The sequence below is a fragment of the Copadichromis virginalis genome, linkage group LG10 (assembly GCF_057382275.1).
Source record: "Copadichromis virginalis isolate Kocher_CV1m ecotype Utaka linkage group LG10, C_Virginalis_male_GT1.1, whole genome shotgun sequence".
Taxonomy (NCBI): domain Eukaryota; kingdom Metazoa; phylum Chordata; class Actinopteri; order Cichliformes; family Cichlidae; genus Copadichromis; species Copadichromis virginalis.
Window position 1 is genome coordinate 26,297,415 of NC_140627.1, and position 27,024 is coordinate 26,324,438.

The 27,024-nt window shown below is 39.2% G+C and overlaps 1 protein-coding gene across 3 annotated transcripts in view; it reads left to right on the forward strand.

Moving 5' to 3' along the window:
• Nucleotides 1–658: 658 nt before the first annotated feature.
• ttc3 (tetratricopeptide repeat domain 3) overlaps nt 659–27,024 on the forward strand; it is a 32,635-nt gene continuing 6,269 nt past the window's right edge. Inside the window, exons 1-40 of one of the 3 annotated variants that reach the window (XM_085470871.1) lie at nt 659–759; nt 2,828–2,898; nt 2,993–3,029; nt 5,658–5,814; nt 5,903–5,984; nt 6,075–6,128; nt 6,365–6,497; nt 6,693–6,778; nt 8,632–8,726; nt 9,197–9,259; nt 10,430–10,484; nt 12,730–12,919; nt 13,103–13,127; nt 13,206–13,269; nt 13,995–14,019; nt 14,864–14,924; nt 15,077–15,164; nt 15,240–15,392; nt 16,794–16,874; nt 17,087–17,196; nt 17,293–17,419; nt 17,496–17,618; nt 17,703–17,804; nt 17,914–18,006; nt 18,099–18,163; nt 18,916–19,046; nt 19,172–19,492; nt 19,612–19,887; nt 19,968–20,011; nt 21,135–21,191; nt 21,282–21,361; nt 21,443–21,598; nt 21,693–22,290; nt 22,396–22,464; nt 22,939–23,082; nt 23,171–23,310; nt 23,409–23,477; nt 23,562–23,658; nt 23,864–23,967; nt 26,240–26,324. In XM_085470871.1, the coding sequence (XP_085326997.1) occupies nt 2,839–2,898; nt 2,993–3,029; nt 5,658–5,814; nt 5,903–5,984; nt 6,075–6,128; nt 6,365–6,497; nt 6,693–6,778; nt 8,632–8,726; nt 9,197–9,259; nt 10,430–10,484; nt 12,730–12,919; nt 13,103–13,127; nt 13,206–13,269; nt 13,995–14,019; nt 14,864–14,924; nt 15,077–15,164; nt 15,240–15,392; nt 16,794–16,874; nt 17,087–17,196; nt 17,293–17,419; nt 17,496–17,618; nt 17,703–17,804; nt 17,914–18,006; nt 18,099–18,163; nt 18,916–19,046; nt 19,172–19,492; nt 19,612–19,887; nt 19,968–20,011; nt 21,135–21,191; nt 21,282–21,361; nt 21,443–21,598; nt 21,693–22,290; nt 22,396–22,464; nt 22,939–23,082; nt 23,171–23,310; nt 23,409–23,477; nt 23,562–23,658; nt 23,864–23,967; nt 26,240–26,324 (4,500 nt within the window). In that variant the 5' untranslated portion in view covers nt 659–759; nt 2,828–2,838. The remainder of the gene's footprint in view (nt 760–2,827; nt 2,899–2,992; nt 3,030–5,657; nt 5,815–5,902; nt 5,985–6,074; nt 6,129–6,364; nt 6,498–6,692; nt 6,779–8,631; nt 8,727–9,196; nt 9,260–10,429; nt 10,485–12,729; nt 12,920–13,102; nt 13,128–13,205; nt 13,270–13,994; nt 14,020–14,863; nt 14,925–15,076; nt 15,165–15,239; nt 15,393–16,793; nt 16,875–17,086; nt 17,197–17,292; nt 17,420–17,495; nt 17,619–17,702; nt 17,805–17,913; nt 18,007–18,098; nt 18,164–18,915; nt 19,047–19,171; nt 19,493–19,611; nt 19,888–19,967; nt 20,012–21,134; nt 21,192–21,281; nt 21,362–21,442; nt 21,599–21,692; nt 22,291–22,395; nt 22,465–22,938; nt 23,083–23,170; nt 23,311–23,408; nt 23,478–23,561; nt 23,659–23,863; nt 23,968–26,239; nt 26,325–27,024) is intronic. The other 2 variants (XM_085470869.1, XM_085470870.1) reach the window with 2 other exon arrangements.

Below are 27,024 nucleotides of genomic sequence, written 5' to 3' on the forward strand. Positions count from 1 at the left end.
CGTAACATTGTATACGAGAAAATTAAACTGAAACTTAACATTTAATTAGAATTAAAACTGAACTTCAATGAGCAGTTTCCCACTGGAGACTACCTGAAATGAAACTGAACTAAAAACAAAACTTAACAATTAATAATAATAAACGCAAATAAAACTGAAAAAGATAGTGTGAAATTTCATTATCATTTACTGAGTTACTTTATTTTTAACGTAATTTGTTTACCTAAAAATATAAATTAATAACAGCGCGTACATCTGTGGAGGGGCATCACCACTCCAATTGTACAGTTGTAGTTCAGCTCCGGATGCAGCAGGAGGCGCTATTCAACAGTGAATAGTAGTGAACGCAGCTAAACGGGTAAAATGATTTTTCTCTCCTTCTAGACAAAAAAAGTGCACATTTTAGTTTAGTTTATGTAAGCATAGTATTCATAATATTATTATAATATCATGACCGGTTTTGCTTGTAAGACGCTATGATTCAGCTAATGCTAATTTCCCTAACAGGTATTTTATTACAAAAAATTATTTTTAAAATAATTATATTTAATTTCGTAAGCTCTTTCACCAAATCAGGAAAAAAACCAAACAAACCCTGAAATAACAAAAATGTTTGTTGCAGGAAATTTACGCAATTCATTCGCGGGATCCGCCTACTTTGACGCATGCGTGTGTTAACCGCGTCTTCATTTCCGTACACTAGCATGAACAGGAGCAACGAGGGTTACTGTGAAGCATCCATACAGCAGTTATCATAAGGTACGTGTTTGAATTTCTGCTGTTTGTTATTTGTCCATAATATTTTATTTCCCCCCCAGTAAAAAAACAACACCCAGCTACACTACGAGGCTGGCTGAGGCTGATGCTGGGAGGTGTCGCGCTAAAACAAAGTAGGAGAAAAAGTGTCAAAACGTTGTTGTACAGTCATTAACGTATGCCACGTTGTTAGAAAGTATGTGTAAGCTAAAGCTAATGTTGCTTACACTTACTGCATTGTGTTATATTTCCGCTACCAGCCGTTTAACATGGCTCTGTAAGCCACTACGTAGGTTAGCTCATATGCTACAGTGCTAACATTGTTATTGGGGCAAATTCCTGTGAGATTAGGTTTCAACTAGTAGGACAGTCCTCCATCTTTTTTGTTTTAGGTCGGGGGACCATGAGCTTCAAGCATTTCTAGTAATAACTCAGACTGTACCTGGGGTTGCCTGCATATATATTGGGCATCACCTCATGATTTTCAGGTGTCTTACATGCCCGCTCTCTGCGTAATGGCCTTACTATGATGGAAGACTAGTTCACCACACCCGGTAACTGGATGTTCTGGAAACTGCAGTTTGGTTCTCAGTATATTCCCAAGTTGTGTAAAAAATGAATCCTTGAGAGGAGACTGCACGAGGAAGTCTGGTTCTGTTAGATAACACTGTCAATTGTATGTGTGGGTGTGGTGTTTAAAATCTTGCTGAGCAAACAAAAGGGCAAACTCAGCCAGGGATGGCGACAGAGACAGTACAATATTGTCAAAAAGTCCGCTCATTCATTTCTATTTTGCTGGTAACCAGACTTTTATTTTTAGAGTTGTCTTGAGTAGTAGTTTTCCAGGTTTTTCTTTGGATTATTTTTTCACTCATATTCAGTCCAGTTCTTGTACCTGACCACAGTGATATTTGAGAAGTGAAATGAAGTTTATTGGATTTACAGAAAGTGTGCAATGATTGTTTAAACAATCAGGCAGGTGCATAAATTTGGGCACCACAAAAAAATTTATGAAATCAATATTTAGTAGAGCTGCCTTTTGCAGAAATTACAGCCTCTAAATGCTTCCTGTAGGTGAGAGTCTTGTGGTTGAAGGTATTTTGGACCATTCCTCTTTACAAAACATCTCTAGTACATTCAGGTTTGCTTCCCAGCATGGACAGCTCTCTTTAACTCACACCACAGATTTTCAATAAAATTCAGGTCTGGGGACTGAGATGGGCACTCCAGAGCGTTGTACTTGTTCCTCTGCATGAATGCCTAAGTGGATTTTAAGCAGTGTTTCGGGTTGTTGTCTTGTTGAAAGATCCAGCCCCGGCGCAGCTTTAGCTTTGTCACTGATTCCTGGATATTGGTCTCCAGAATCTGCTGATACTGAGGGGAATCCATGTGTCCCTCAACTTTGACAAGATTCCCAGTCCCTGCACCGGCCACACAGCCCCGCAGCATGATGGAACCACCAAAAACCAACCACCAAAAATTTGAGACAACTTAAGTAGTGGAATAAGAAGTGGCAAGCCTAAAAAATATATCTATAGCGGATGAAGAATATCTGAAAGTCTTGGAAAACATCTGATTGGCAACGGCTTTATTTTTTAGTATGACAATGATCCCAAACACACTGCCAGTGCTGTAAAAATATACCTGGATAGTTTTTCACTTTGTGGTTTTCTATCAGTCTGCCAGTTTGGCCTTCCCAGAGCCCGAACCACATTGAGACAGCGTGGGATTATTTTAACAGAGAACAGAACAAAAGGCAGCTGACATTCAGTGAGATTGCAGGTTATGGTGTGATAGATTTTATTTTTTTTAAGAGCTTTTTTTTTCACATAATATCTAAATAGTTTGAACATTTTATTGCAGAGAGGTGGAGCCAAGCTTCATTAAATTGAACTAGATTTTCTCTTGTATGGTCAGTTGTGTTGTAGTTTCACTGTAATATAGACAGAAGCTTCTGCTTGTTGATTTGCATTCACTGAAGTAAATTCAAATCATCGGCAGAAATGTATTTACATCTTTTTAGCATGTACTGTAAAATTGGCTTTGGTGGTTGATGTGAATGTTTTTACAGAGCTGAACAAAATGTCAGATTCAGACTCTGATTCTGATAGTGGTGTCTTGGGCAGCACCAGACCACCTTTGGTGAGTTAAAAATCTTTTAATAAAATGATTTACTTATTTTATTTTTCTTTCCTTTATGTCACTGATTAACATTTCCCCCCCTTTGGTCACTCAGAAAATGGAAGATATGATCATCACCTTTCGTCCATCAGGTAAGAAGCTGCCCAAACAGTTATAAGGAATTAACCCTATAATACTAATGTTGAGTGATTTATTTTTTTTCACCCACATGATTTTCATTGTTTTTTCTTTTTGTGACAATGTACATGGGGAAATGAGTACTTTTTTTTTGTCAGGTATTGTTGTAATTTAATATACTTTTATGGGAAGTGTGTTTTATCAAGTAAATTATACGTAACATTAGAGGTAATGTTTCAGAACTGCAAATTGGTGTTCTAGAATTAACGTTACATACTGGGTCATCATAATAATCTGATAATAACTGTGTTCTTTCATGTCATATACCAGCGGATAAATACAACAAAATAAAACTAGTACAGGTACCGAAAAAAAGAAGATTTATTCATAACACACGTGAAAAGACCAGGAAAACAGAGTTAACGATAAAAACGATAACAAAATCGTGGCTCAAGAGTTGGGAGTTCGCCTTGTAATTGGAAGGTTGCTGGTTCGAGCCCCGGCTCGGACAGTCTCGGTCGTTGTGTCCTTGGGCAAGACACTTCACCTACCGCCTACTGGTGTTGGCCAGAAGGACCGATGGCGCGATATGGCAGCCTCGCTTCTGTCAGTCTCCCCCAGGGCAGCTGTGGCTACAACTGTAGCTTGCCCCCACCAGTGTGTGAATGTGTGTGTGACTGGGTGGATGACTGGGTGTGTAAAGCACTTTGGGGTCCCTAGTGGGGACTAGTAAAAGCGCTATACAAATACAGGCCATTTACAAAATAACGCTGAAAACCGATAAAAACCCTGAAAACCATACATTTCACAACTGAGCCTCAACTCTCGCGGTCCGGTACAAAACGACTCACGGACCGGTACCGGTCCGAGGCCCGGGGGTTGGGGACCGCTGTCATATACAATCAGTAATTTATTACATTTAATGTTGAGCAACCCTTTTAAATGACACCTTATGCAATAACTCAAATGTATAATATCATTGCTAATGAATAAAGTTCATGTTTTTACTTGCGTAAGTAAAAACATGCACTTACATTTTTTGACTCACTTGCATATTGCACTAATCTTAGAGCAAGGGTCACATCTTTGGTCTGCAGCTGCACATAGCCTCTTTGGTGTTAAAAGGGTGCTGTTTACTAAAGAGAGACTGTTAGTTTTGTCACTGAAAAGAATGAACACAGGTGATTTGACACTGACCCTTATATGCATTTGTAGGACTCTTCCTTTGATGAATTACTGTAGAATAAAGCAAATTCATCCCACCTGACCACCTCAGTTTTTCATAGAAAGATTTGGAGGCCTATAGAAACAATGTTTTCTCAGATAGAGGAGTGATGTGATATACCCGGAAATTATATACCCCGATGCAGCTGTTACAGTTTGCACCAGTTTATTTATCTAGGATAAGATAGGAGATGCTATCAGGACAGCTGTCTGGCTGATGTGGGTGGATGACTCAAACTGAGGGCGAGATGCCTCAACTTTGCATCATGTAGCTCCCCATTGAGTCCTCGCCCTGCATGTTTAAAACACTGCTGGTGTCGTAGTCTTCAATTCTGTCTTTAGATAGTAGAAAGCAGGATGAGCCTGTACCAAAACGATGGGAAAATTGGAGAGTACACAAAAGAAGAGAAACAGCTTTTGATCTGAAGCATACCACATTGTCTATCAAACATTATGGACACAATGTTATGTTTTGACCACATGTGACTGCCAGTGGAAATGAGTCACTAGTGTGTGCGATGATGTGACTACTGATAGAAGTAGCAGTACAGGGCTGTACTTTTAGGTCAGATTCAGAGAAATGCTGTAAAATTTATTGGAAGTGCTTCACAGTGCAAATGGCTAATGACCGAGAACATAGTGCAAAAGCAACCCAAGAGTCTCTCAAGGAAAATAAATTGGATATTCTATACTGACCAAGTCAGTCACCTGATCTCAGCTCAACAGAGGAGCTTTTCAGTTTCCGAAGCCACAGAGTGCCAGAAAACAATCTTCTTCAGGCAGTCACAGACTGCAAAGGAATTTTACACAAGTATTGAAAACAACACATATTCAGAAGTTTGTTCAAGTAATTTTGAGCCTGTGATAATCAGGTCCTGTATATAAAAAAGTAATGCAATACTTTTGTCACATCTTAATTGCTTGATCCACAGCGATGGTGCTCAGAGGCAAAATGACAAAGTTTTTGTCCAAAGATTTGTGGATCTGACTGTATAAAGCAGTGTCTCCAGTACAGATGTAACAATGAGAATGATAGAGGAAGCTTTAATAATATATTAAGTTCAATCACTGTAGTCCTATGTTGTGACCTAGACAATTACTGTAGATATATTTTGTTACATGTACTTTTCTGAGTTCTTTTTTTTTCTCACTTCTTTTGTAGAGTGAGTTTTAGTTTGGTTACAAACTTTGGTTACAAACTCCTCTTATATATGCATTAGTTGTGACTGGATTTAACAGTGAAGTAAGTATTTTTGTTGAGTTTAGTTGTTCAAAAACAGTAATAATCACTAAAAACATTTTTTAATGTTTTATTTCCCTCTTTTAAGAATAATAGAATAATCATCCTATAATGTGCCATCTTCTGTTTGCTGTTGCTTAACACCTTGCATTGTTTTCTCCATGTGTTTTTTTTCCAGAGGACATTTTTAATCGATGGTATGATATCCCTGTTGACAAAAAAAGAGAAGCAGTGCAGAGGATGAAAATTTGTTCCTTCTGGCTTCCCATTCTGCTGCAGCGTGATGAGTGCAGTACTGTTCGCTGGGCTATTGAAATAGGTCTAATCAGCGCAAAGTAAGCACAGTTATAATTACCTGCAGTTAATACCTCTTCATCATCAGTGTTTAAACTGTTAATAGAATGTGTAATGGTCTCTTTTCAGTGAAAACAACGATATAAATCTAAAGCACATAAGAAGAATAGAAATAGTAGAAACAATCTTCAGGGCCTTGGAGAGAGGATTTGTAAGTTAAATATGTCAGTCAGACACAGATAAGATAAGTCTGTAAGTCTCATTTTCTTTCTAACAGGTGCTTGTTTGTTCTCTCTCCCAGGTAAAAAGGAATGATTCAAAATATATTGTTCTACTTAGCAACAGGCTTAACTTGGTAAGTTTGGAAATGAAGAGCTCTAAAAAGTGACCAGTTTTTCATTTGATTTCTGACACGTGAATGTCAAAAGTCAGAGTTATTCACCAAAAATGTATTTATGGTAGCAGGGTCTCACCTGATTACCTGTGTGTTTTCTGTTATTTTTGTTATTTTGTCCAAAATGGGTACAAATGTAATGCAGCTGTACAAACAGTGCTTATGTGTGATGGTGTGTTGACTTTGTTTGAAACCAGCGCAGTGCAGAGGTCTTGGATGATGCGTTTCGCTGGTTGCTGCGAACAGGAGAACCTGATATACAAAAGCAAATAACTGAGCTCAACTCTGGGCACACCTGCTTCACAGCTCTCCACTTCATCTTCACAGAGTGTAAGACACAGTATCTGCTTTTGAGTGCTCAGCTCTAGTAATTCCTGTGGGTATCTTTATGTGTTGAGTCTGTGATATTCATAGTTTTTTTTTTTTTTTTTTTTTTCCCTTTTCTAAACAGTGAACTGGTTTGTTGATAATTTTCTTTGACTTCGGTGGTGGTGTTTTAAAAGCTGAGACTTGTCTTTTGTTCAGATGCCAGGCTTATTCAGGATCTGGGAGGCAGCCAAGATAGGAGGATGAAGGAGCTGATGGCTCCACCGTTGGACTTTCATGTTGAGGTAAGAGCCACCACACTGTTTCTCATAGTCTCCCCCCCCCCCCCCCCCCCCCCACTGGTGCCTGCTCAGCTCAACTGGACTCGCTTTTTAGGGTTTTTCATTAAGTGGTAGTACTTGGTACCAAATACTTTTAAGTACCTTCTTGCGCCGAAGTTCCAAGGAAGATGGCTCAATCTGGAAATGTGATGTCAACAGTCTGCAAGCCACTGTCTGGGCAATCAATAACGTCACTAAATGAGTCATGAGAGCTTTTGAAACCCGGCCATGAGAGACATGGCTGCACAAAAACCAACACCTTGGACCCAGAGTGTGACAAAAAGCCAGAAAGTGAGCAGTATTTATACCATCGATTCGACATCCTCCATTGCCACTTGTATCTCATTCAGATGACGTCGTGGGATTTTCGGTTGCGTTGCTATAATGACCAAGAACGAGTAGAGTTGAGCTGATTAGGTAGTAATGATAAATAGAATAGAATAGAATAGAATTCAACTTTATTGTCATTGCACATGCACAGGTACAGGGCAACGAAATGCAGTTTGCATCCATCCAGAAGTGCTTTAGTGATATAGATATATTACAATATATATTAGCAATAATATAGATATGTGAGTATATTACAGAAATGGGTCTATTATGGTATGTTATAATGTACACGGTATGAAGTATGTTGTGAATATTCTATAACTATAAGTATGTACAGGCTGTAGTGAGTACAAGCTATGTACAGGATATGAACAGGATATAAATATGAAAAACTATACAGAATATGAAATAAATAACTTTACAGAATCTGGGATATACAGCTATACAGAAATGGGAACTATGCAAGTTGTAAACAGTTGTAGGATTAAAAATTATCGAATGTACAGAATGATTATTTACACAGAGCTATACAGTAGTGCAGTTAAGAAAGGGGCTTCTGATACTTTGACAGTGTTTACCAGGAGAGGTGACAGGTTTGGAATATCAAGGATATTTTTTTGCAAACCAACAAAAGGAGAACCAAAGACCACAATGCAAAAAATGACTTGAAACCCAGATTAAAACCTATTGATGGTCAGACTATAAATTCCCAGGTCACTTCTACCCTCTCTCCCTGCCCCACTTCTTTTGGGCCTGTTTAGCTGCTGCTACTAAGCAGATTTCTGACGTTGTTAAATTTTTACAGTCATCAGTGAGTTGCTCTTTAAAAAATTTAGTGGTAGTAGTAATAGTTTAACAAGGTTTCTAACTCCATCTTTATGGTGTTTTGAAAAGTATCCGAGTGCTTCACAGTTTGAATAAAAGCTACACATTAAAGATAAGTATCCATCTTCGAACATGGACATAAAGGCACATAATTATTCCAAGTTTATAACTTTAAACACAATGAATGTTGATCATATTGTGGCATAGCAAGTAAAACATCAAATAATTTAGATTGGGGACAAAAATCAAAAAGCTTAAAAATAAGCTGACACTGAATTAAAGGTAATCTGAAACTGAAACTTGGTTAATATAGAAATGGATATCCATTACCTCTGACTGGGATTTAAACTTATGTCAAGCTAACAGTCAGCTAACAGAAAAGAAGCCTGGTTATGTCGAACTTATTTCATACAGGACACCAATGTGCTGCATGCGTGTCCTCACGTGACCTTGCTCAGCCACAAATCTTGCTTCATTAGTAGAGCCCAGCAGGCAGTCTACTTGTTGTAACATGCTTGAAAACAACCTCAGACGCTCAATAACTTTAAAGTGCTTCCTCAATGGATTTAATGCTGTTTTAAAAAAAAAAAAAAAAAAATTTCCTTCCTGTGTTTGAATGCATTTCTCTACTGCCAGTGGAAATAAATATATTCCTCCCCCAGAAAAGTGAAGAGATGAAGAAGAAAGGAAACGAGCACTTTGAGAAACAGCACTATGAAGAAGCGGTGAAGTATTATTCTAAAGCCATCGAATATTAGTAAGTAATACTTCTCTGACATTACATTTTAGTGCCATGCCTTTACCTTATGACAACTGTGATACACTGCAGTACCATCATAGTGAGATGGATAAGGTGTCGGTCACATATGCCAAGAGACTGTTCAGTAACCACCGGCTTCTAGGGAAAAATGTATATTCACCTTGACTGGTTGGTGAATGGTTGCTGGCTGTTGACACCAATTTTTACCTTGTGACCTCCAGTAGCCACTGTCCAACCAGTGTGGGAATGCACCCCCCCGGCAACCACTGGTTGCCAGGGTGTTGTTGGCCGGCCATTAAGCCCATGTGACTGTGGCTGTACATTTCTTAATACAGCCTAAATATGTTGCTTGTCACTGAGTGTATTTAATCCATGGAAATATGTCAAAAAACATGTTCTACATATCTGTCCACTAAAAAGAAAAGTTGTGCCTTTTGTAGTTGAAATTAATTTATTTCTCTTCCCAGCCCTGACAATCACAAACTTTATGGAAACCGAGCCCTATCCTTTATCAGGTGTAAGAAATATCAGTAAGTACCACTCATTCTGGAGCACTTGCCACAGTTCTGTTTGATAAAAAGCAGAAAAAGCAATGCTTAATAAATTGATTATACCACCACCCAATGTAAGGTTGTAAATTTTAACTCACAGCTGCCCTAAATTAACAGCATTGGGAATTTTTATATTTCTGTAGTAGTTAATCAATAAGTGTGCGCAGTCTCATTAGTCAAAATCTTATTATTAATGCTAAAACATAATTTTTGTTAATCGTTTTTTTTAATTTTCTGTTTTACAAAACAGCTGAGAGGATATTAAAACACTTTTTTTTCCTTTTTTTTTTTTTTCTTAATTGTTCACTTACATCCCTGAACAGAAAAATAATTTCAGTGGTTGAATGTTTTGCTTGATTAATTTCTGACTCCTCAGAGATATCCAGCGCTCCAGCTCAAATTTGGGTATAAAAATATGAATTTGGTTCATTTCTAATATATTTTGTGCTCTTATTTTTATGGTGAGTGGCCTAATAGGTTTGTTAAGCACTGTACGTTTCCTGTTGATCTTTGTGTCTTTGTGTACTTTCTAGCCTACTTGGCACCCTATTTAATTAATCTTGAGCTAAAGTCAATATTTAACTGAAACTGGCCTTTTTAAAAAGCTGTTAGGCTGACAGATGTTTTAATACCAACTTTCTTTGTGTAGGAAGTCACTTTTGTCTTCAACCAAGACAGAAGTGACCTAAACCAAAGAATAAGTGGACTTTCTATTTATTCTCAGCGAATAAAAAAACAGACATGTTCTAAAAGGTTTGCCATCCATCTAGTTCAAATACACATGAGGACATTATTACCCTTATCTGATACTCCAAAAAGTATTGGAAGCACTTACGCATAACAACCACACGCAGAAACACATTCATCAGATTTTTTAAAAACAAGTTGTTGTATGTAAAACCAGCGTTGCTGGAGCTTTAACCTCTCCACATTTGATCCTCTTCTCTGTGTACCTGGATAAGTTGAAGTTGTGCCCGAAACTTACTGAAAACAACTTGTCATAAATGCTTTCACTTTGCACCTGTGATTGTTGTAAAACTATGCCACACCCATTCTGAGGCGTGTTTTACTGCAGATTGTTTTTGCGAAGCAGAGCAAGTCACAAGCTCGTGGATCTTTCGATCCAAACTTTTTATTTTTACTTTTCAGAAAAGCGGTCGGCGATGGAAAACGTGCCACTCTGATTAAACCTGTGTGGGCAAAGGTATTTGTCTTAATTATAATCTTTGTTTGTAATGTTCTGAGTTCATATTCAGTAAAATAAATTTCTGCTCCACTGTTGCTTTCATTTCTGTTGAGTTTCTGTTATTAGAGTAGACTGAAGTCTGTGTCACAACAGATTTTGATTACTTTTCTTTGGATTAGTTTTGTTTTTGCAAGTTGCACCGTGACCAGATGCCTTTAGTAGTCATCAACAAGTGCATAGCATAATTCTGGCTGGGTATTTAACCACCTCTCTTGGTAGAGTTCATTTAGATTGGTTGGTTTCCTGGCACAGTACCGGCTTTTAAGAATAGTCCAAACATTTTCAATGGAGATGAGGTTGAGGCTTTGGGAAGGCCATTCCCAGAAGCTTAATGTTAGCCTGCTTTATCCATTCCAAAACATTGTCCTGCTGGAACACCCAGCTGTGTCCAAGTTTCAAACATCTAGCTGCTGATTTGAGGTGAAGTGGAAGAATTTGGAAGTAGTCATCCGTCTCCAACTGCAGACCTACCTTGATGAGAATAATATAAATGATAAATTTCAATCGGCCTTCAAACAACATCACAGTACAGAATCAGCATTGCTTCGTGTTTTCAATGATCTCCTACTAATGGCTGACAACGGACGCCCCTCAGTCTTAGTGCTTTTGGATCTATCATCGGCATTTGACATGGTTGACCATAATATCTTATTAGCGAGACTTGAGCACACTGTAGGCATCAAGGGCGCTGCCCTGGATTGGTTTAAATCCTATCTCTCCAATCGGCTCTCTACGGTACATCTGGCTACATCCTCTTCCTCGGCTGTACCTGTTTGCTGTGGTGTCCCCCAGGGATCTGTGCTGGGCCCTACCCTTTTCTCATTATACTTGCTTCCTTTAAGTGCCATCTTTGAGAAATACCATATTGCTTATCACTATTATGCAGATGATATCCAGCTCTATTTTGAGCTAAACGACGATCTTGCTCTGTCTCTGAATAGCCTCCGAGAATGCATGTCCGAGGCCAAGAAGTGGTTGTTGTCGAATTCTCTTATCCTTAATGAGAAGAAAACCGAGATTATGATTTTTGGTAGTAATGCCCTTCGTGCCAAACTCCGGGATGCCTTTGGTTTTCTTAGTTGTTCTCTCTCTGATACTGTCAGGAATCTGGGTGTCTTATTTGACAGCTCCTTTTCACTTGACAAACAAGTGTCTGCTGTTGTCAGATCTAGTTTTTACCAGCTTCGTCTTATCTCTAAGGCTAGGCGCTATATCCCGCATAAAGATCTCGAAAAGCTCATCCACGCCTTTGTAACGTCGAGGCTAGACTATTGTAATTCACTTTATTGTGGTCTCCACTCTTCCCTTTTACAGAGATTACAGACAGTTCAGAATGCTGCAGCTCGCATTCTAACCAAAACCAGCAAGTTTGCCCACATTACTCCTGTCCTTGCCGATCTGCACTGGTTGCCTGTCAAATATCGTATTCAATTTAAAATTTTGTTGTTTACTTTTAAAATTACTAACAACACTGCACCCAGCTACCTTAAGGACCTTTTAAACCCTTATGCTCCTGCTAGGGCTTTAAGGTCATCGTCACAGTTACTGCTGGCTCAGCCCAGATCTCGACTTAAGACTAGAGGTGATCGATCGTTTGCTCTTGTTGCACCTGTGCTGTGGAACAATCTCCCGATTGGCATCCGGGCATCTGATTCTATTCATTCTTTTAAATCACAGCTTAAAACATATCTTTTTAAACTTGCCTTCTCCACCTTTTAATTGCTGGTTTGTTTGTTTGTCTGGTTGGTTGCTGTGACCTATTGACCTCTTGTATTAATTCCCTCCTATCTTTCTATTGGTGTCTTTTATTATGGTGGTACAGCTTTTATCTTGCTATTACCATGTGCTGTAGTCATTCTTATTGGTAGCTTTTATCTATGAACATAACTCGTTATTTTTATTTATCCTTTATCAATGTTTGAACCTTTTATTGTTTTATGTAAAGCACTTTGGTATGCCCAAGGCTTTTAAATGTGCTCTATAAATAAAGATTGTTGTTGTTGTTCATTATTCCATCCACTTTGTGCAATGTACCAGCAAAACAGCCCTAGAGCATTATACTGCCACCCACCATGCTTGTAACTTTGTGTTTGGCTTTAGTGTACAGTACCTTATCTGAACAGCAACACTGAGCATTATTATGTGAACTGTGTGAGCAAACAGCTGCTGTGATGAAGAAATCCTCTTTCTTGTTTTTGTACAGGGTCACTACCGTTACTGTGAGGCCTTGTTCTCCTTGGGACACTATGAAATGGCAATAAAAGCAAATAAGTTGGCCCAGATGCTCTGTAAAGATGACCACGAGGGAGTCAAAGATCTGGAAACGCAGTTCTGCAAATACACAACGACACATCCAATGGCTCATCCAGGCCCACCTCGAGGATATGTCTCAGGTAAACTTAAAAACCCTGTCTTCTTACAGTGGCTAATGGCAAAGGGTTATTTCTTTTTTTGTTTTGTTGTTGAATGTTTCCACTTTTTACCTTCCAATTAAGATCCTGTTATTGGTTTTAGTGAAAAAATAATCTGTCATATCCCTCCAAATTCAAACTGATATTTCTGTTCTCTGATTTCAGCTGGACCACTAGAGCAAGGTCAAAGGTATGTATGTGCTTTGTGCATTTGGTAATAACCACTAGTAAAATTCTTATTTCATGCAGTTTTATTTTTTCTTCACAGTTTAAGACTCGGCCTCGTGACACCATCTCATAAGAGTCATCCAGCTGCCAGCACGTCCCCAAAGGTTTGTAACGCATCATTTGAGGTTGTCAGTAAAGCAGAATAATAAATTAGTTTGTTAGGTAAGGATAAGATTTTTAAGTATTTTTGTCGAAATATTAAGTGAATTAAATCTTTAATAGAGTGGTTTAATTGATAAACGATTAATAGTAATTCTGATAATCCAGTTTTCAATCAAAAATGCTGAACAAAACCTTAATTCAGGTTCTTTTTTTGTATTTTGTAATCAAACTTTAGTTTTCAGTCTGTTTGTCTAAGATAAAAGGGGAAATGTCAAAATATTGATATTTTAATACAGAAGAGCTTATATGTGAAAGAAAAATGGAAGTGGCAAGAAAGAAAATGAGTAACAGTATTTGTAATGTTTATTTGTTTTTTTTCTTTCAATTAAGTTTTTGTTTTAAGCGTTTACATTTAAGTTGACTTTGATTTCGGTTTTTGTTTCAGTTTCTTATTTCAGTGTTCTGTTTCTTTCCTTTTTTTTAATTCTACGATTGATTATTAATTCCTTTTTATGCATATTTGTAAATGTATATGTATTGATAACTATGGTCTCATGATCTTCAGCTATAGATGTTCTTTGGTATCGATTTAAATTTTAATGGTGGTGGTTTTAAAAGAACATTCAGATGATGAAAATTTGCAGCTTTAGTTTTGTCACATTTTAAAAGTATGACTCATGTTTTGTTGCTTAATTTTAGAGTTGATATTTTATTTGTGTGTTAACAGGTAGTAAACATGGACAAGCAAACAAGTGAGTGTGTTTTCATCCGTTTGGTTTTTATCTTTCATCATATAGTTGCACTTTCCAGTATGGAAAACTAACCCTTTGAGGCTCTGAGGCTTATTTTGAAGTTTATTGCTAAATTGCCACATGACATGAATATGTATGATGACCATGAAGTGATACAAATTTAGGCTTATTTGCAGTTGATGACATGAATAGAATCAAATTTGAGTTGCTGTGAATTCAGATATTTGTTGTTCAAATCAGTGAAACCCATCAGCTGTGATTCTGACAGACTGTTGATTAACTCCTGACAGCACTCACAATCAGAAATTGAGGCCTTTTTGATGGTGTTCGAGGGCAGCTGGCTCAACTTGGCTTTAAAAAAAAACTTGGAGAAAAGTGAAGAAAGTTACAGGACCGTTTGGTCACTTTTATAAATGTTTTGATATCTGGAATATAGTTATATCTCTTCTTGTTGCTGTTACTCAGCTGCTCAAACATAACTGCATTCACATGAGTAAATCAAGGTGAAACTTTGCTTCCTCTTAGGAGGATCAGAAATCAGATTAGGCTTTACTTGAGTAACAATTGAATATATTCCTTATTTAACATAAACTGGGCCTTGCTGCAGCCACTCGGTCCATATTCTGGCTGAAACAAACTTGTTGACTCCCTTTCTGTCCCTGTCAGTTTAAAGCAGTCTGAGGCACTGAGCTCTGGGACTCAGAGATTACCTGTATAAACACTGATGGCCTTAGTTAGAATTTTGTATGTTTAATATGAACTTTGTAAGAGTTTGTGTGTGTAAGATAGGAAATTTGGAAAAAGCAGAAAAGGTCCACTTTAAAGTCTGATATTCTCTCCCAAGGAAAAACTGAAAGGACTCCACAGAAGAACAGCAACAGTAAAGACCTTAAACCATCTAAAAGGTTGGTGAAAACACTACTATTAATAACCCATAAAAACTGTCTCACTTTTCTACCACAACCTTTGGCTCCATTGGACAGTACTGTCAAGCACAGAAAAACAACTTCAGCAGGGGAAATGTTTAAGCATAATTTAAAACTTTTGTGTTCTGAAGCGAGCCGCTTTCAAAGAGTGAAAAGGGAGAGTCCAACGCCACAGCAAAGAAGAAATCAAAGAGCAAAACTAGTCATCCTGGAAAACAGGTAAGTTTCTCACATTTAGCACTGCTTCAAAGTCATCAGCAGTACCGTTACATAAAGTGGCCATCCTCTGTTCAGAGCCAGGTAGTGGTTGACGGTAAAGCCGACAGATTGAAAGAGTTCAGATCTCTGGTGGAAGATGCTCACACTGCAATGGCTGACCTCCGTACCCGCAACGCAGAGCAGGCCTTCAGCAGGGCGCTGACCTTACTGGAAACTGTAACAACCAAGGTAATATTAGTTCTTACTGTGGCTAAACTAAAGTATGCTAAAGGCTAAAGTATGAATCCCAATGAACTCCAAATACAAAAAAATGTGTCAATAGTTTGTTTGTCTGCAGATTTGCAGTGTTGTGTACAAATTTTCGTTTTTTCCACATTTCTCACACCATCATCATCATCATCATCATCATCATCATCATCATCATCATCATCATCGTTTATTTGTATAGCACTTTACGAACACACCAGGCAGACCAAAGTGCTGAACAACACAGATCAAAACAACAACCAAATTAAAAATACCATAAAATCATTACATACAATAAAATAAATAAGAAGGTGTCAGTTTCCTACAGAGTTAAAAGCCAGGGAATAAAAATAGGTTTTCAATCTGGACTTAAAGACCTTCACTGATGACGCTTGTCTAATTTGGAGGGGAAGGTTATTCCAGAGCATCGGAGCCGCAATTGAAAAGGCACGGTCTCCTCTGCATTTCAGCCGCGACTTAGGGACCGACAGCAGCAGCTGCTCAGCTGAACGGAGCGAGCGAGGAGGAACATGTGGCTTCAGCAAATCAGATAAATAGACAGGAGCCAGACCATTTAAAGATTTAAAAACCAATAAAAGGACTTTAAAACGAATCCTAAATTCAATGGGAAGCCAATGCAAGGAAGCCAGAACCGGAGCGATGTGATCGAATTTCCTACTACCGGTTAAAAATCGCACCGCCGCATTTTGCACTAACTGCAGGCGTGACTACACTGATCCTTTCTAGAGATGATGACATAACACTGAAACGAAACTTAACTGGATTATTTGTCTTTATGTACATAGCACTCTTCATACGCACATACAGACCAAAGTCCGTCAAAGTGCAAGATTTTAAAAAAGAAAAAAAGGATGGCAGTAAATAAAATCTTGCAGAAAACTTTGAGAAATATTTTTGTCTTTGTAAAAGTCAGAAAAATTAAAAGATCTGGCCTAAGATGTAAATTGAGGATAATAAATGTTTTTTATCTTTTTTTTTTTTTTTTTTTTTTAAATTGGGATTAAAAATGAAAAGTTTCTGTTTGAAATTAGGTCGAGGTTCTTAGATTTTGCCCCAGTGAGTTGTTCACTGTGGTTAATTGCTGATTTAGAGCAGGGAGCCTATTCTGGCGAGTCACTTCCTTCCTCTTCTACCATGCTTCCTCTCACTTTTCATTATAAACAATTTAAGAAGAAGAAAAACCCAATAGGAACCTGTGAGATTATTCAACTCTTCTTGTGAGGAAGAAACTAAGTTTCTGCTCCCCTAAGCTGTACAAACAATTACTTTTGAAGCACTAAGTAAAGGTTTTAATCTTAATCCTTTTAGGTGATTTACAGTTTCAACAGAATGATTAATGTCCTTTCTTCTCCTTCTTCTCAGGAACTTGGACTTTCAACAATAGATGAGCTGTTGTTACTGTTTGGCCATGCGTCAGCCCTGATACAGATCGGCCGGCCGGAGGTAAGTTTTAAGCAAAGTGGTCAAATTTTATTTTTTGTCAGAAGCACAACTCTGCACCAGGGACTACAGCTAAGTCACCGTACATCCTTGTTGCAAAAAGAAGTCCTGATTGATAGATAAAGCAGTTAAGGCAGGAAATATTTTCAGTAGCAAAGTGGAACAAGGTGGACTTTGTTGCATTCACTTCATATGTGGTTGTCGTTCATATGTAGGAACTGACAGGAGCAGAAAAACTGCTGGAGAAGATCAAATCATACGACGAGAGGACGTTTCAGTGTCTAGTTTACTACGCCTTTGGCAAGCTATATCTCAGGGAGAACAGGTACACAACTAACATCAGTTAACAGCAGTTTTGCCACTGATTCTGACTTTTGGATTTTCAAACTGTACAATGTGTGGATTCTTCTGCTTCTGGCAGGTTTGCAGTAGCTCTGGAGCAGTTTTTAGATTCCCTGCAGATGGTCAAGAATCAAATAACACCTGGTAAACTCACCTGGCCTTTGACAAAAGAGATTGTCAAAGAAACACAGCCAGACTGTTTCAAGGTGAGTCTCAGGTGCTTTATATTTTAACAAATGTGTGATGTGAATCAAGCATTGCTCATGTTTTCTTTCGTTTTAGGAAATTCTGGAAGATGCTATAGAGTTGTGCAAGTTTCCTCCCCTTCCTGATGCCATTTGTCGCCTTGACAAATGTCTTTGCCCAGTGAAAGCTGAAATCTACTTTACTGACCCAGATTTTAAAGTAAACAGCATCCAGTCAATTTTTCACAGTTTAAAGAAAGATAGAAAAGATGGAAACCATAATGTTTTTTTCTACTTTATGAAGGGCTTCATTCGGATATGCTGCTGTGAGGACTGCACAGTTGAATATCACGTCACATGTTGGAAGACCCTGAAAGCATCAGCCTTCTCAGAAAAGAGTGAAAAGGTGAATTTAGACCTTGTTACATCATCCTTCTGTGTATTCTGTTGCTTTCTTGTTATCATGAAGCTACAATTTCCAGCTGTGAACAAACCTACTTGTTTTTGTGTTGCAGGATTTGCTGCAAGAAGCTTGTTTGACTCCAGACTGCATCGGTCAGATCTGTAGTATAACAATCTTTTGTCCGACGGGCGTGGTGAAGTGTAAGGTGAGAGGCGAAAGCTCTTTGAGGGGGTGGCGTAGAAACTCTGGTCATGAGTCACAGAGTTGTTGTTGACTTGAGTTCTTCTGTCTTTTCAGTTTGAAGCTGCAGTCCCCAAACCGCAGACTGTGAAGAAGCCAAAGGTGAATCAGAAATGTACAAGGTGAGGCTGAAGTTACAGAGTTCATTCTAGATGTTTGTGAACTTAAGAAAAAATTAACAACTATGTAGCTACTAGCTAATAATTACCAGCTAGATGTTCTGGTTATTTCACACTCTTGCTTATACTTTAGTGTCAGCAGCTGTTTTGGCTGTAGCAGGGACTCGGTAACTCCCTCTTGAATTTATAAAGTGACAGTGTGTCCGTCTCACACCTACAAGCAGCTGACTCCTCTGCATGCCTGTCCTGTGTGTTCACTTAAAGCCAAGCTCAAAGATTTCCCTGACCAGTAAGGGCTTTTAAACACCCAAATTGCAATGACTGCCAAAGATGCTCGTTCAGTCACGTGTGAGACCGGTGTGCTGATTTGTTTTTTCTGACATTCTTAAAATTTGCGTCACAGTATCTGCAGAGCTCTTCTATTTCAAACGGCTCAGCTACAAAGTGTGATTCAGTGTAGGAGTTACAAGTTAAGTGTGTCTACTAAAAAAATCTTGGACAGGTTTGAGTCTCAGTGAACACTGGCCGTCGCCAGTATTTTTATTATTTTGTGTTTAACACTTGGCCTGATGTTCACACGCACAATGAAATTCCAGTGAATGCATCAGGGACTACTCGGAGTTGATTCTCTCTCCTAGAATACTTCAACAAGCAGATCGGAGAACCTGGGGATCGAACCATGACCGGAGTTTTATGATTCACATTCACGTGCAGCTGCTTTCTGAAAATCTGTACTACTTCTTGCTGTTTTTCAGTCTGAAGAAGTTCAAATCAAAGGAGGAGCACAAGCTAAGGAGGAAGCAGCATAAAGTGTCTTTTCAGGATAAGGAGGATAAGCAGATTCTGCAGCAGCAGCAAGACTCAGCAGCTCCGAGTCAGCAGAAAGGTGCCTCCTGTAGCTTTTGTTAAAATTTTTGTTAAAAAGGTTTCCTTTAGTTAGAATTTAACATTTTGACTTTTCTCAACCCAAACACTTGTTGATTCACCTTTTGTCTGTTTCCCTTGTTTCAGTCTGGTTAGTGTACAGAGATCGAGTTCTTCTGCAGATCAACCAGAATGTGGAGCTTCTGAGGGGGGAGAATGGCCTCCATATTTCTGTTCTCTTCAGCAGTCTGAAACCCTGGTTGGAGCTGGACTTTGCTAGGGGGAACCAGCTAGCTGGAAGGATGCTGAACTGGCAGCAGGAGCAGCTAGAGACTTTAGGACAAGTTGCTGAGCTGCTGCTGGAGAGGAACAACCGGGTTTTGGCTCGTGTATTTATCCAGGAGCTCAGTAGCTGTGTGAACATAAATCCCAAACTCAGCAATTGGGCGCACCGGCTCAATGATGGAGGTTGGTGTTTATCCACTTAATCTGATACTCTGAAATACGTGTCAGAAGAGTTTCTGTTGCATTACAAGTGGCTTTTTAAGGTATTCATACTGTTAAATGGATTACTGTTTCTTCTGCAGGTCTGAATGCTGCCCAGAGCTTCATTGAACGCTACGCAGGACGCTTGGAGCAACTGGACTTGTCTCTTCTGCTAAAATTTGGACCTTTGCAGGATATGATTATAGAGAAGTTGGGCACGAGCCCGGAGTTATTTTCAAGCATTGGCTTAACTGTGACTGAATACCTTAAACAGGCCCCGCCACATGACATGAGGCTCTTTATCTGGACTATGGACGAGCATAGGGATGAGTATGTCTCCTGCCACACTATTCTGGATGAATATTTTGATATGTTGGGTGAGTATTTTGAGCTCGACTAACTTTTGATTGGGAGAGCCTTCATTTTACCTCATGATTTTATTTTGTTTGTTTTTCAGATGGGCATTGTTCGGTCTTAAAAAAGTCAGATGAAAGTCAAAATGTAAGGTTTTTGGAAATCTAAAATATATCTGGCTGCAGGTCTATAAACTTAAAGGATTAGTTTGACGTTTTCAGAAATACACTGGTGGTGAGGAAAGTACTAAAACTATATTTTAGGGTGTTTTGAACAAGCACTTGGTGAGAGTGGGAAGGAAAAACTCCTTTTTAGCAGGAAGAAACCTCTGGCAGTACCAGGCTCAGGGAGGGGCAAACATTTGCCATGACCAGTTGGAGTTGAGGGGAGGGTAAATGGGACAAAAGGCCTGTTTGTCCTCTGCCTAAAACAGTACATTTGAGCTCCTCCCCTTTGAACCAGATTTATTCTGATTGGCTACCCCTCCCAAACTGAAGGTTTAAACAGCAGATGGGACTCGTGTGTGTGTGTGTGTGTGTGTGTGAGAGAGAGAGACCGATATTAAGGAGGTCTTTACTTAGTACTATCACCATAGATGATTTAGAGCAGGGATTAGTTGTGGATTCTCAAAATGAGCACACAAGGACTTTTCGCCATAAGCCTCATATACACATTAATATAAACTTTTTCTTTTCTAAACCTTTGAGTGCTTTCTAACTATCACACACACTCAATTGGAGGCACGGTTGAGTAATGGCTGCCACAACGTTCCTTTTGTCCCGTCTCCTTTCCCTTACCTCCAGTTGTACATGGCAGATGGCTGCCCCTCCCCGAGCGTGATTCTGCCAGAGGTTTCTTCCTATTAAAAGGGAGTTTTTCCTTTTCTCTATTGCCAAGTGGTTGCTCATTTTTGGGGTTTTCTCTCTGTTATTGTAGGGTCTTTATCTTACAATATAAAGTGCCTCGAGGCGGCTGTTGTTATCATTCGGCTTTGTATAAATAAAATTTAATTGAATTGGGAGCACATTTGTAGTAGTACAATTAAGTATTTACCTGGTCATAGGTAAATCTGCATTTAAAGAGGTAAATACAGCACTTTATTGGAAGTCTTGGCTGAAACCTTCAACTTGGTTTGTCCACACAAGTAATTTCCTCAAATGTCAAACTATTCCTTTTAAAGTGAACTGATTTTTCTCAGTAACAAACATGGAGTAGACAACACCAAACTGGAGCTTTAGTTTTATGCTCATCACACTTGTTCTTCCTTCAGAATTCTCCTATCAAAGCTAAGAGTCGAGGCCGGAAAAAGAAACAGAAAGAGCCAAAGGTCAGAGGTTGCAATATTAGTTGTTGCATGTAAGAGGAATTAATTTATGCAGCGTCACACTAAAATGTTTCTTCCTTGTTTTCCTCTCAGGGTGTTATTGTTTTGTCTGGGATGAGAAGTGTTAATCCAAGGGATGAGTGGGACCAAGAGTTTTTTGAAGATGATTCTTTGTAAGTTCCTTTGTCTTCATGGACATGCAGAGACTGTTTTAGCTGAAACTTGTTGGTAACAATCAAGCTTTCTGTCTACAGATCATTCCTTGACACGCTCGATTCGTTCACTGTGCCGAGCCACCTTCGAGACCAAGTGGCGGAATTTGAGGATCAGTATGACAGCAGGAGACACAGAAGTCACTATAAACATATTTTGGACAACAACCCTGACTCAACAAAAGAGAGTTTGTATGAGTAAGTGCAAACACATTAAAGAGGTTACATTTACGCTTTCTTATGTGAGCATATGTAAGTGCGAGTAATATTTGGACTGTCTGTCCCCCTGCAGCTACTTTGCTCAGATCTTGGACGAACATGGTGCCCTGGTAGCTGAAGACCCTCTGCTGGTGGGTGAACTTGAAAATTTCCCTTCTGAGGCTAAGCGAAAGATCGAAGCAGCTGGGGGCTTCGAGCCGTTTCTCCTGGACTCCCTTCGCTTCATAAAGATCGGGAGGTGTATTGGCCTGGCGAAGCATGCAGTGTCCCTGCAGCAGGCTGAACGTGGAGCCAGCCTGGACGATCTGGACGAAATAGCTGATCTGGACGATAACTCTGAATCTCCTGTTTTGTATACAGGCGATGAAACTAGTTTCACAAGCTATATGCATGACTATTCATCTGCACAGACTGAAGGCTATACAGTGCTCCCAAATCCTTATGCATCTGGTTTTCAGCCCCTATACCAGCCAGTGATTGGGTCCTACTTTGCTTGGAGTAACGGTGATGATCAGGAGCCAGACAATAACTTTTCACCCAATGGCTACGAGGATCTGTATCTTGATCCCTCTGAGTTTAACCGTGGAGTTTGGGAAACTAATGCAACTTTGGGGACATCGGTGACAACCAATGAGATCTTTTTGAGCCATGCAAGCCATGCAGCAGTGCAGGTCAACACCAACATATTTGTTTCTTTTAATTAACTAAGTGGAATATGTACATAAATACACACTGCTATGTGTCTGTCTGAAATGTTGTGTTTGCTGTGGCCTCAGACATGCCAGGAGGCCATGAGGAGTGTAGCGGTGAATACGGAGCTTCATGAGGGCTTTGAGAAATCCCAGGTCAGTCACAGTTTTTCCCATAAAAGGAAAGCCTCCAGCAATGTGATTCATAGCAAGTATTTTGTTAGTGGAGTTTTATTTACTGAAGCTTAAAATATTCAGTAACACTTTACAATATGGCTAAGACTAAGAGCGTAAATCCCCTGTAATTAAATGTAATTTTGAGGTATATTTATAAATAATAATAGACAAATATTTAAAGGTAAGTACACTAGAAAACAAGACAGTTGTTACAGAAAACAAAGAAATAAATAATTATACTGTGAGTAAATATAATTAATAATAATAATAGTAGTAGTAGTAGTAGTCTTATCTACTGCACAAATTATAAGTGCTTAACATCTGTTCCAGTCTCGCACTGAGAGAGACTATAAGTCACTGTACTTGCATGGATTCAATGTAAAATATGAAGATTTACTAGTGTTACTTCAGTATTTACAGTAAGTTGTCGTTTACTGTTCATATTTTCTCCAGGGTGACATCAACAAGCAAGAGAAGAGCAACAGGTCGCTGGAGCAGCAGATCAAGAAAATGACAAATGACAAAGTAAATGTAGGCGAGAGAGAAGACGTCGTTTTACTACAGGAGGAAGTGCAGAAGATCACAGCCAATATTCAAGTAATTTCAATACATTTGACATTTACAAATGTCATTAGCTGAAACTTAACGTGTCTGTATTTTAATTGATAATTTCTCTCTCATCAAGGTAACCAATAAGGAGCTGACACTGTTCCAGCAGAAGCTAGAGGATGAGGTGAAGAAGGACCAGAAGGAGAAGAAAGCCAATCAGGAAGCACTGAGGTCCCTAAAGCAGGAGATAGAAGAACTGTTGGAGCAACAAGGGAGGTAAGACTTTAAATCTTATCTTAAATCATTCTCTGTGTCGTGGCTGCTCTTACATTAATCTCTAAATTTCCTCAATTTTGTGGTCTTTTTATTTGTAGACTTGCCCAAAGCATCCAGGAGAAGAAAACCAGCTATGAAGCCAAGCTGAATGATTTCTTGGAGCTAAGGTAAGACAGGACAATGAAACTTAAAGTGAAAGTTTCTTTTTCTTCTTTTTTTTAAGATTCTCTCTCACCTTTTTTTCCCTCCAGTAATCAGTTAGCAGCTGAAAAGATGAGTCTGGAGGATGAGATCAAACGATGTAAAGCCTTGATTAGCTCGGCCACCAGGAGGTCTCACACAGCTCTGGTATTGCCTACACTTTGATACATCTTATTTCTGACTACATATGTTGATGTTTTTCAAGTCCCTCACAGCTCTCTTTTAGCAACAAGAAATGTTTATTTTAATGTATTATTTATTGCTGGTAGAGGTTTTTTTGGGGGCACGTTGTTGACTCAAAAACTGACTTGAAATAATGACGACCCATCCTCCGCTTGTGTTACTTCACCAGCTGTCGCTAATGGAGAGCAGTCGGGATCAGAGCTTGCACGGCCTCTACAAAGAGCTGGCAGACGCCAAGGCTTTGCTGAACAAACTGGATGAAGCACTACACAGGTAAGAGCAGGAAAGAGTACGCGTCAGCCAAGTCATTTAAGAAACGGAACTAATGCCTCATAGCAGCCTGAGTTGGCCTCGAAACGTTGAAGTGCTTTTGCTGTTTTTAAAGTACCAAAAGTAATCTGTAGTAGAGCTGGGCGATATATCGAGTTTTTAAAACATATCGATATATTTTTATACGAGATATAAGATGTGACAATATCCTTTATATCGATATAGTCTATGTTACGTTATAATTATAGTTGTGGAGCCGCAAGTTTGCCTCTCTTTCGTCCACTTTTGTCTCTACGCAACGTTACTCCGCCTCGCCTTCACTGAAGACAACTCCCCCTCCTACCCCATCGCTTCACGTGCAGGCAGCGACAAGACGGACACGGCAAATCTCCGTTAACGAGTTACTGCGCATCGCCCCATGCGTGGGGCTGGACGGCGTCAACGTGCTAACGAGCTAAACATGCTAACGAGCTAACCGCGCTAACAGCGCTAACCCTAAAATCCTTTCATTCTCTCAAAAGTTGATAGCGCGCCTTATGTATGAATTCTGGTTGTGCTTGGTGGCCGCGAACCGATTTTATGTGGTACACGGCGTTCAGCAATCTGTCAAAAATGTTTGAGTACGACTTTGGTAAGCTACGGAGCTGCACCGCTTGATAGATTGTCGGCGCATTACGGCTACCGAGGAGCTTCGCAGAGTGATATGTACTGTGCATCAACGTAATATTACCGTATTGTGTGTGTATAAGGACCATAAATGGCACCTGTAAGAGACGTGGTTATGAAGCGGATTTCAAACTCCAGGCTATCAGTCACACAGTAAAACTTGGGAACAGAGCAGCTGTAAAATCTGTCTGTCTTTGTTATTACGCTCAGCGTCTTTTAGTTTACATTTTGACTGCACAATTGTGAGCTCTTTGTTTAGCACAAAAACAACCTTGTTTTCTTTTATTTATGGAGCATTATTATTTAATGAATGCTCATAATTTAATTTTGAGTAATTTTTCATGTACATCTGTGCTGTATGTTAATAAAAGTGCCTGTGTGACATCTGGGACACAGCTTTGACTAAGAACTCTTTTTGTTCTTACTTTATGGCTTAAAAAAAAATATCGAGATATATATCTTATATCGCCATCCAGCTAAAAAATATCGAGATATGAATTTTGGGTCATATCGCCCAGCCCTAATCTGTAGCAAGACACTGAGTAAAATCTGCTCAGTCAAACAATGCATGTAATTAAGTAAAGTAACAAAAGGGACTATACTATATTGTGTTTAAAGGTCCAGTGTTTGCAAAAATAAATTAAGTCTGCAGCACTCTTTTATTTTTTGCATGCACCAGATGAAAATTACTTTTTAAAATTTCTTTATGAAGCTTTTCGCAGCAGTGATGTGAGTTAAAAAGAATGGGAATTTGTTCCTGTTCAAACTAAATGGATTTTCTTTAAAGCACTGGAGTGAGGTAGGGCTATGTCTGGTGCCATAAGACCAAACTGCATGCCGGCCTGGTATGCACTCCTACACCGTCATTTTACTGAGTGTTAAGGTTCAAAATATTGGGGATGGAGACAAGAGAAAAAACCACAATAACAACACTGGTCCGGCCGGGTTGAGTCAAACGATGATTTAATGATCACACACACGTGGGAGATGGACACTGATGCAGACAGCCTCAAAATCTCAAAATGGTGGAGCATTGCTCAAACTTTTATAGCCTCTGGTGCCTCCACCTTATCATAAAAAGCCTAAACATTCACATGCTCTCTCTCACACAGCGCCTAAGCTACGACCTTGGCTCCCTGTTTATCTGCTCCTGCTGAAATGGGGCAGAAAACTCCAGCACACTCTGTTCTCTTCTACTCAGACAAATTAGACAATAACCTTCTGCGAACAGTATTTCTTATAACTCAGCAATATAATGCATCATAAAACAATATCATTCATTCACAACAAGTCAGCAATTTAATGTAATGCAAATCAGTTTAACTAATGCAATAGTTATCAGCTTCTTCTAATTCAGGAGAATAATGCAAACTAAAACTACATAATAATTCACAATCTTTAATTAGGGGTATAACATGGCATAAAATAATATCATAATTTTACATGAGCCAGTGGAGAGTGGTTGGCTCTGCCTCGGTGAGCTGAATCTTATTAAGGTCTTGGTGCTTTGGGAATGTGAATATTCCCAGTGGCCGGTGTTGATGTTGGAATGGACCGGATATAGCTCAGATGTTTTCAGGCTTATGTGTGATATCTGACTTCTTTGCAGATTCCCAAATCAAGACCTGGAAGCAGCGAGAAACAGCTGCAGAGACCAGATCAAAGAAGTGGAAAAGAGAATCTCCACTGCTGAGGTACAAGAACCCTTCAGATCAGACGTATGTTTGTGGCGCAGGTGTAAGATCGGGCAGCTTCATAAGCAGCAGGACTCGACAAAGATTTTGCATATAACTGCGATACTAAACTCAGGCCTCATACAGTCATTTAGAAAAATGTCTCCATCAAATGTTTAGCTGTCATTGCTTGAGAGGTCTTCAGTCCTGCCCATCACCTCTATGGGTGGACTGAATTTAACGCAGCAGCTTATATTTTACCTGTGTGGAGAGATCACCGTATGACATCCCACACCTTATGACACTCCAGAACAGCCTGATAAAATAAAACCACGCACAGTCAGTCTGTCTTTAAAAGAATCAGAATCAGAAAGGGTTTTATTGCCAAATGTTGAGCAGGTTTACAAGTGCAAACATACTGTCATAAATTACGCTTAAATAGACATGAAAATAAAAATAAGAATTAAAAGTGCTAAGTAGATAGATATATATACATGAGTGCAGGTGGTGATCAGTGCCAAACATGGAACGATGCAGTGAACACAGCGTAGGGTCATGTGTTAGTGGTGGGAACAGTCATACGGTTATTGTTCATGTGTCCAACAGCAGAGGGGAAGAAACTGTTCTTATAGCGAGAGGTTCTGGTGCGAATGTACCGGAGCCTCCTGCCTGAGGGGAGCAGGTCAAACAGACTGTGTCCAGGGTGAGAAGGGTCAGCTGA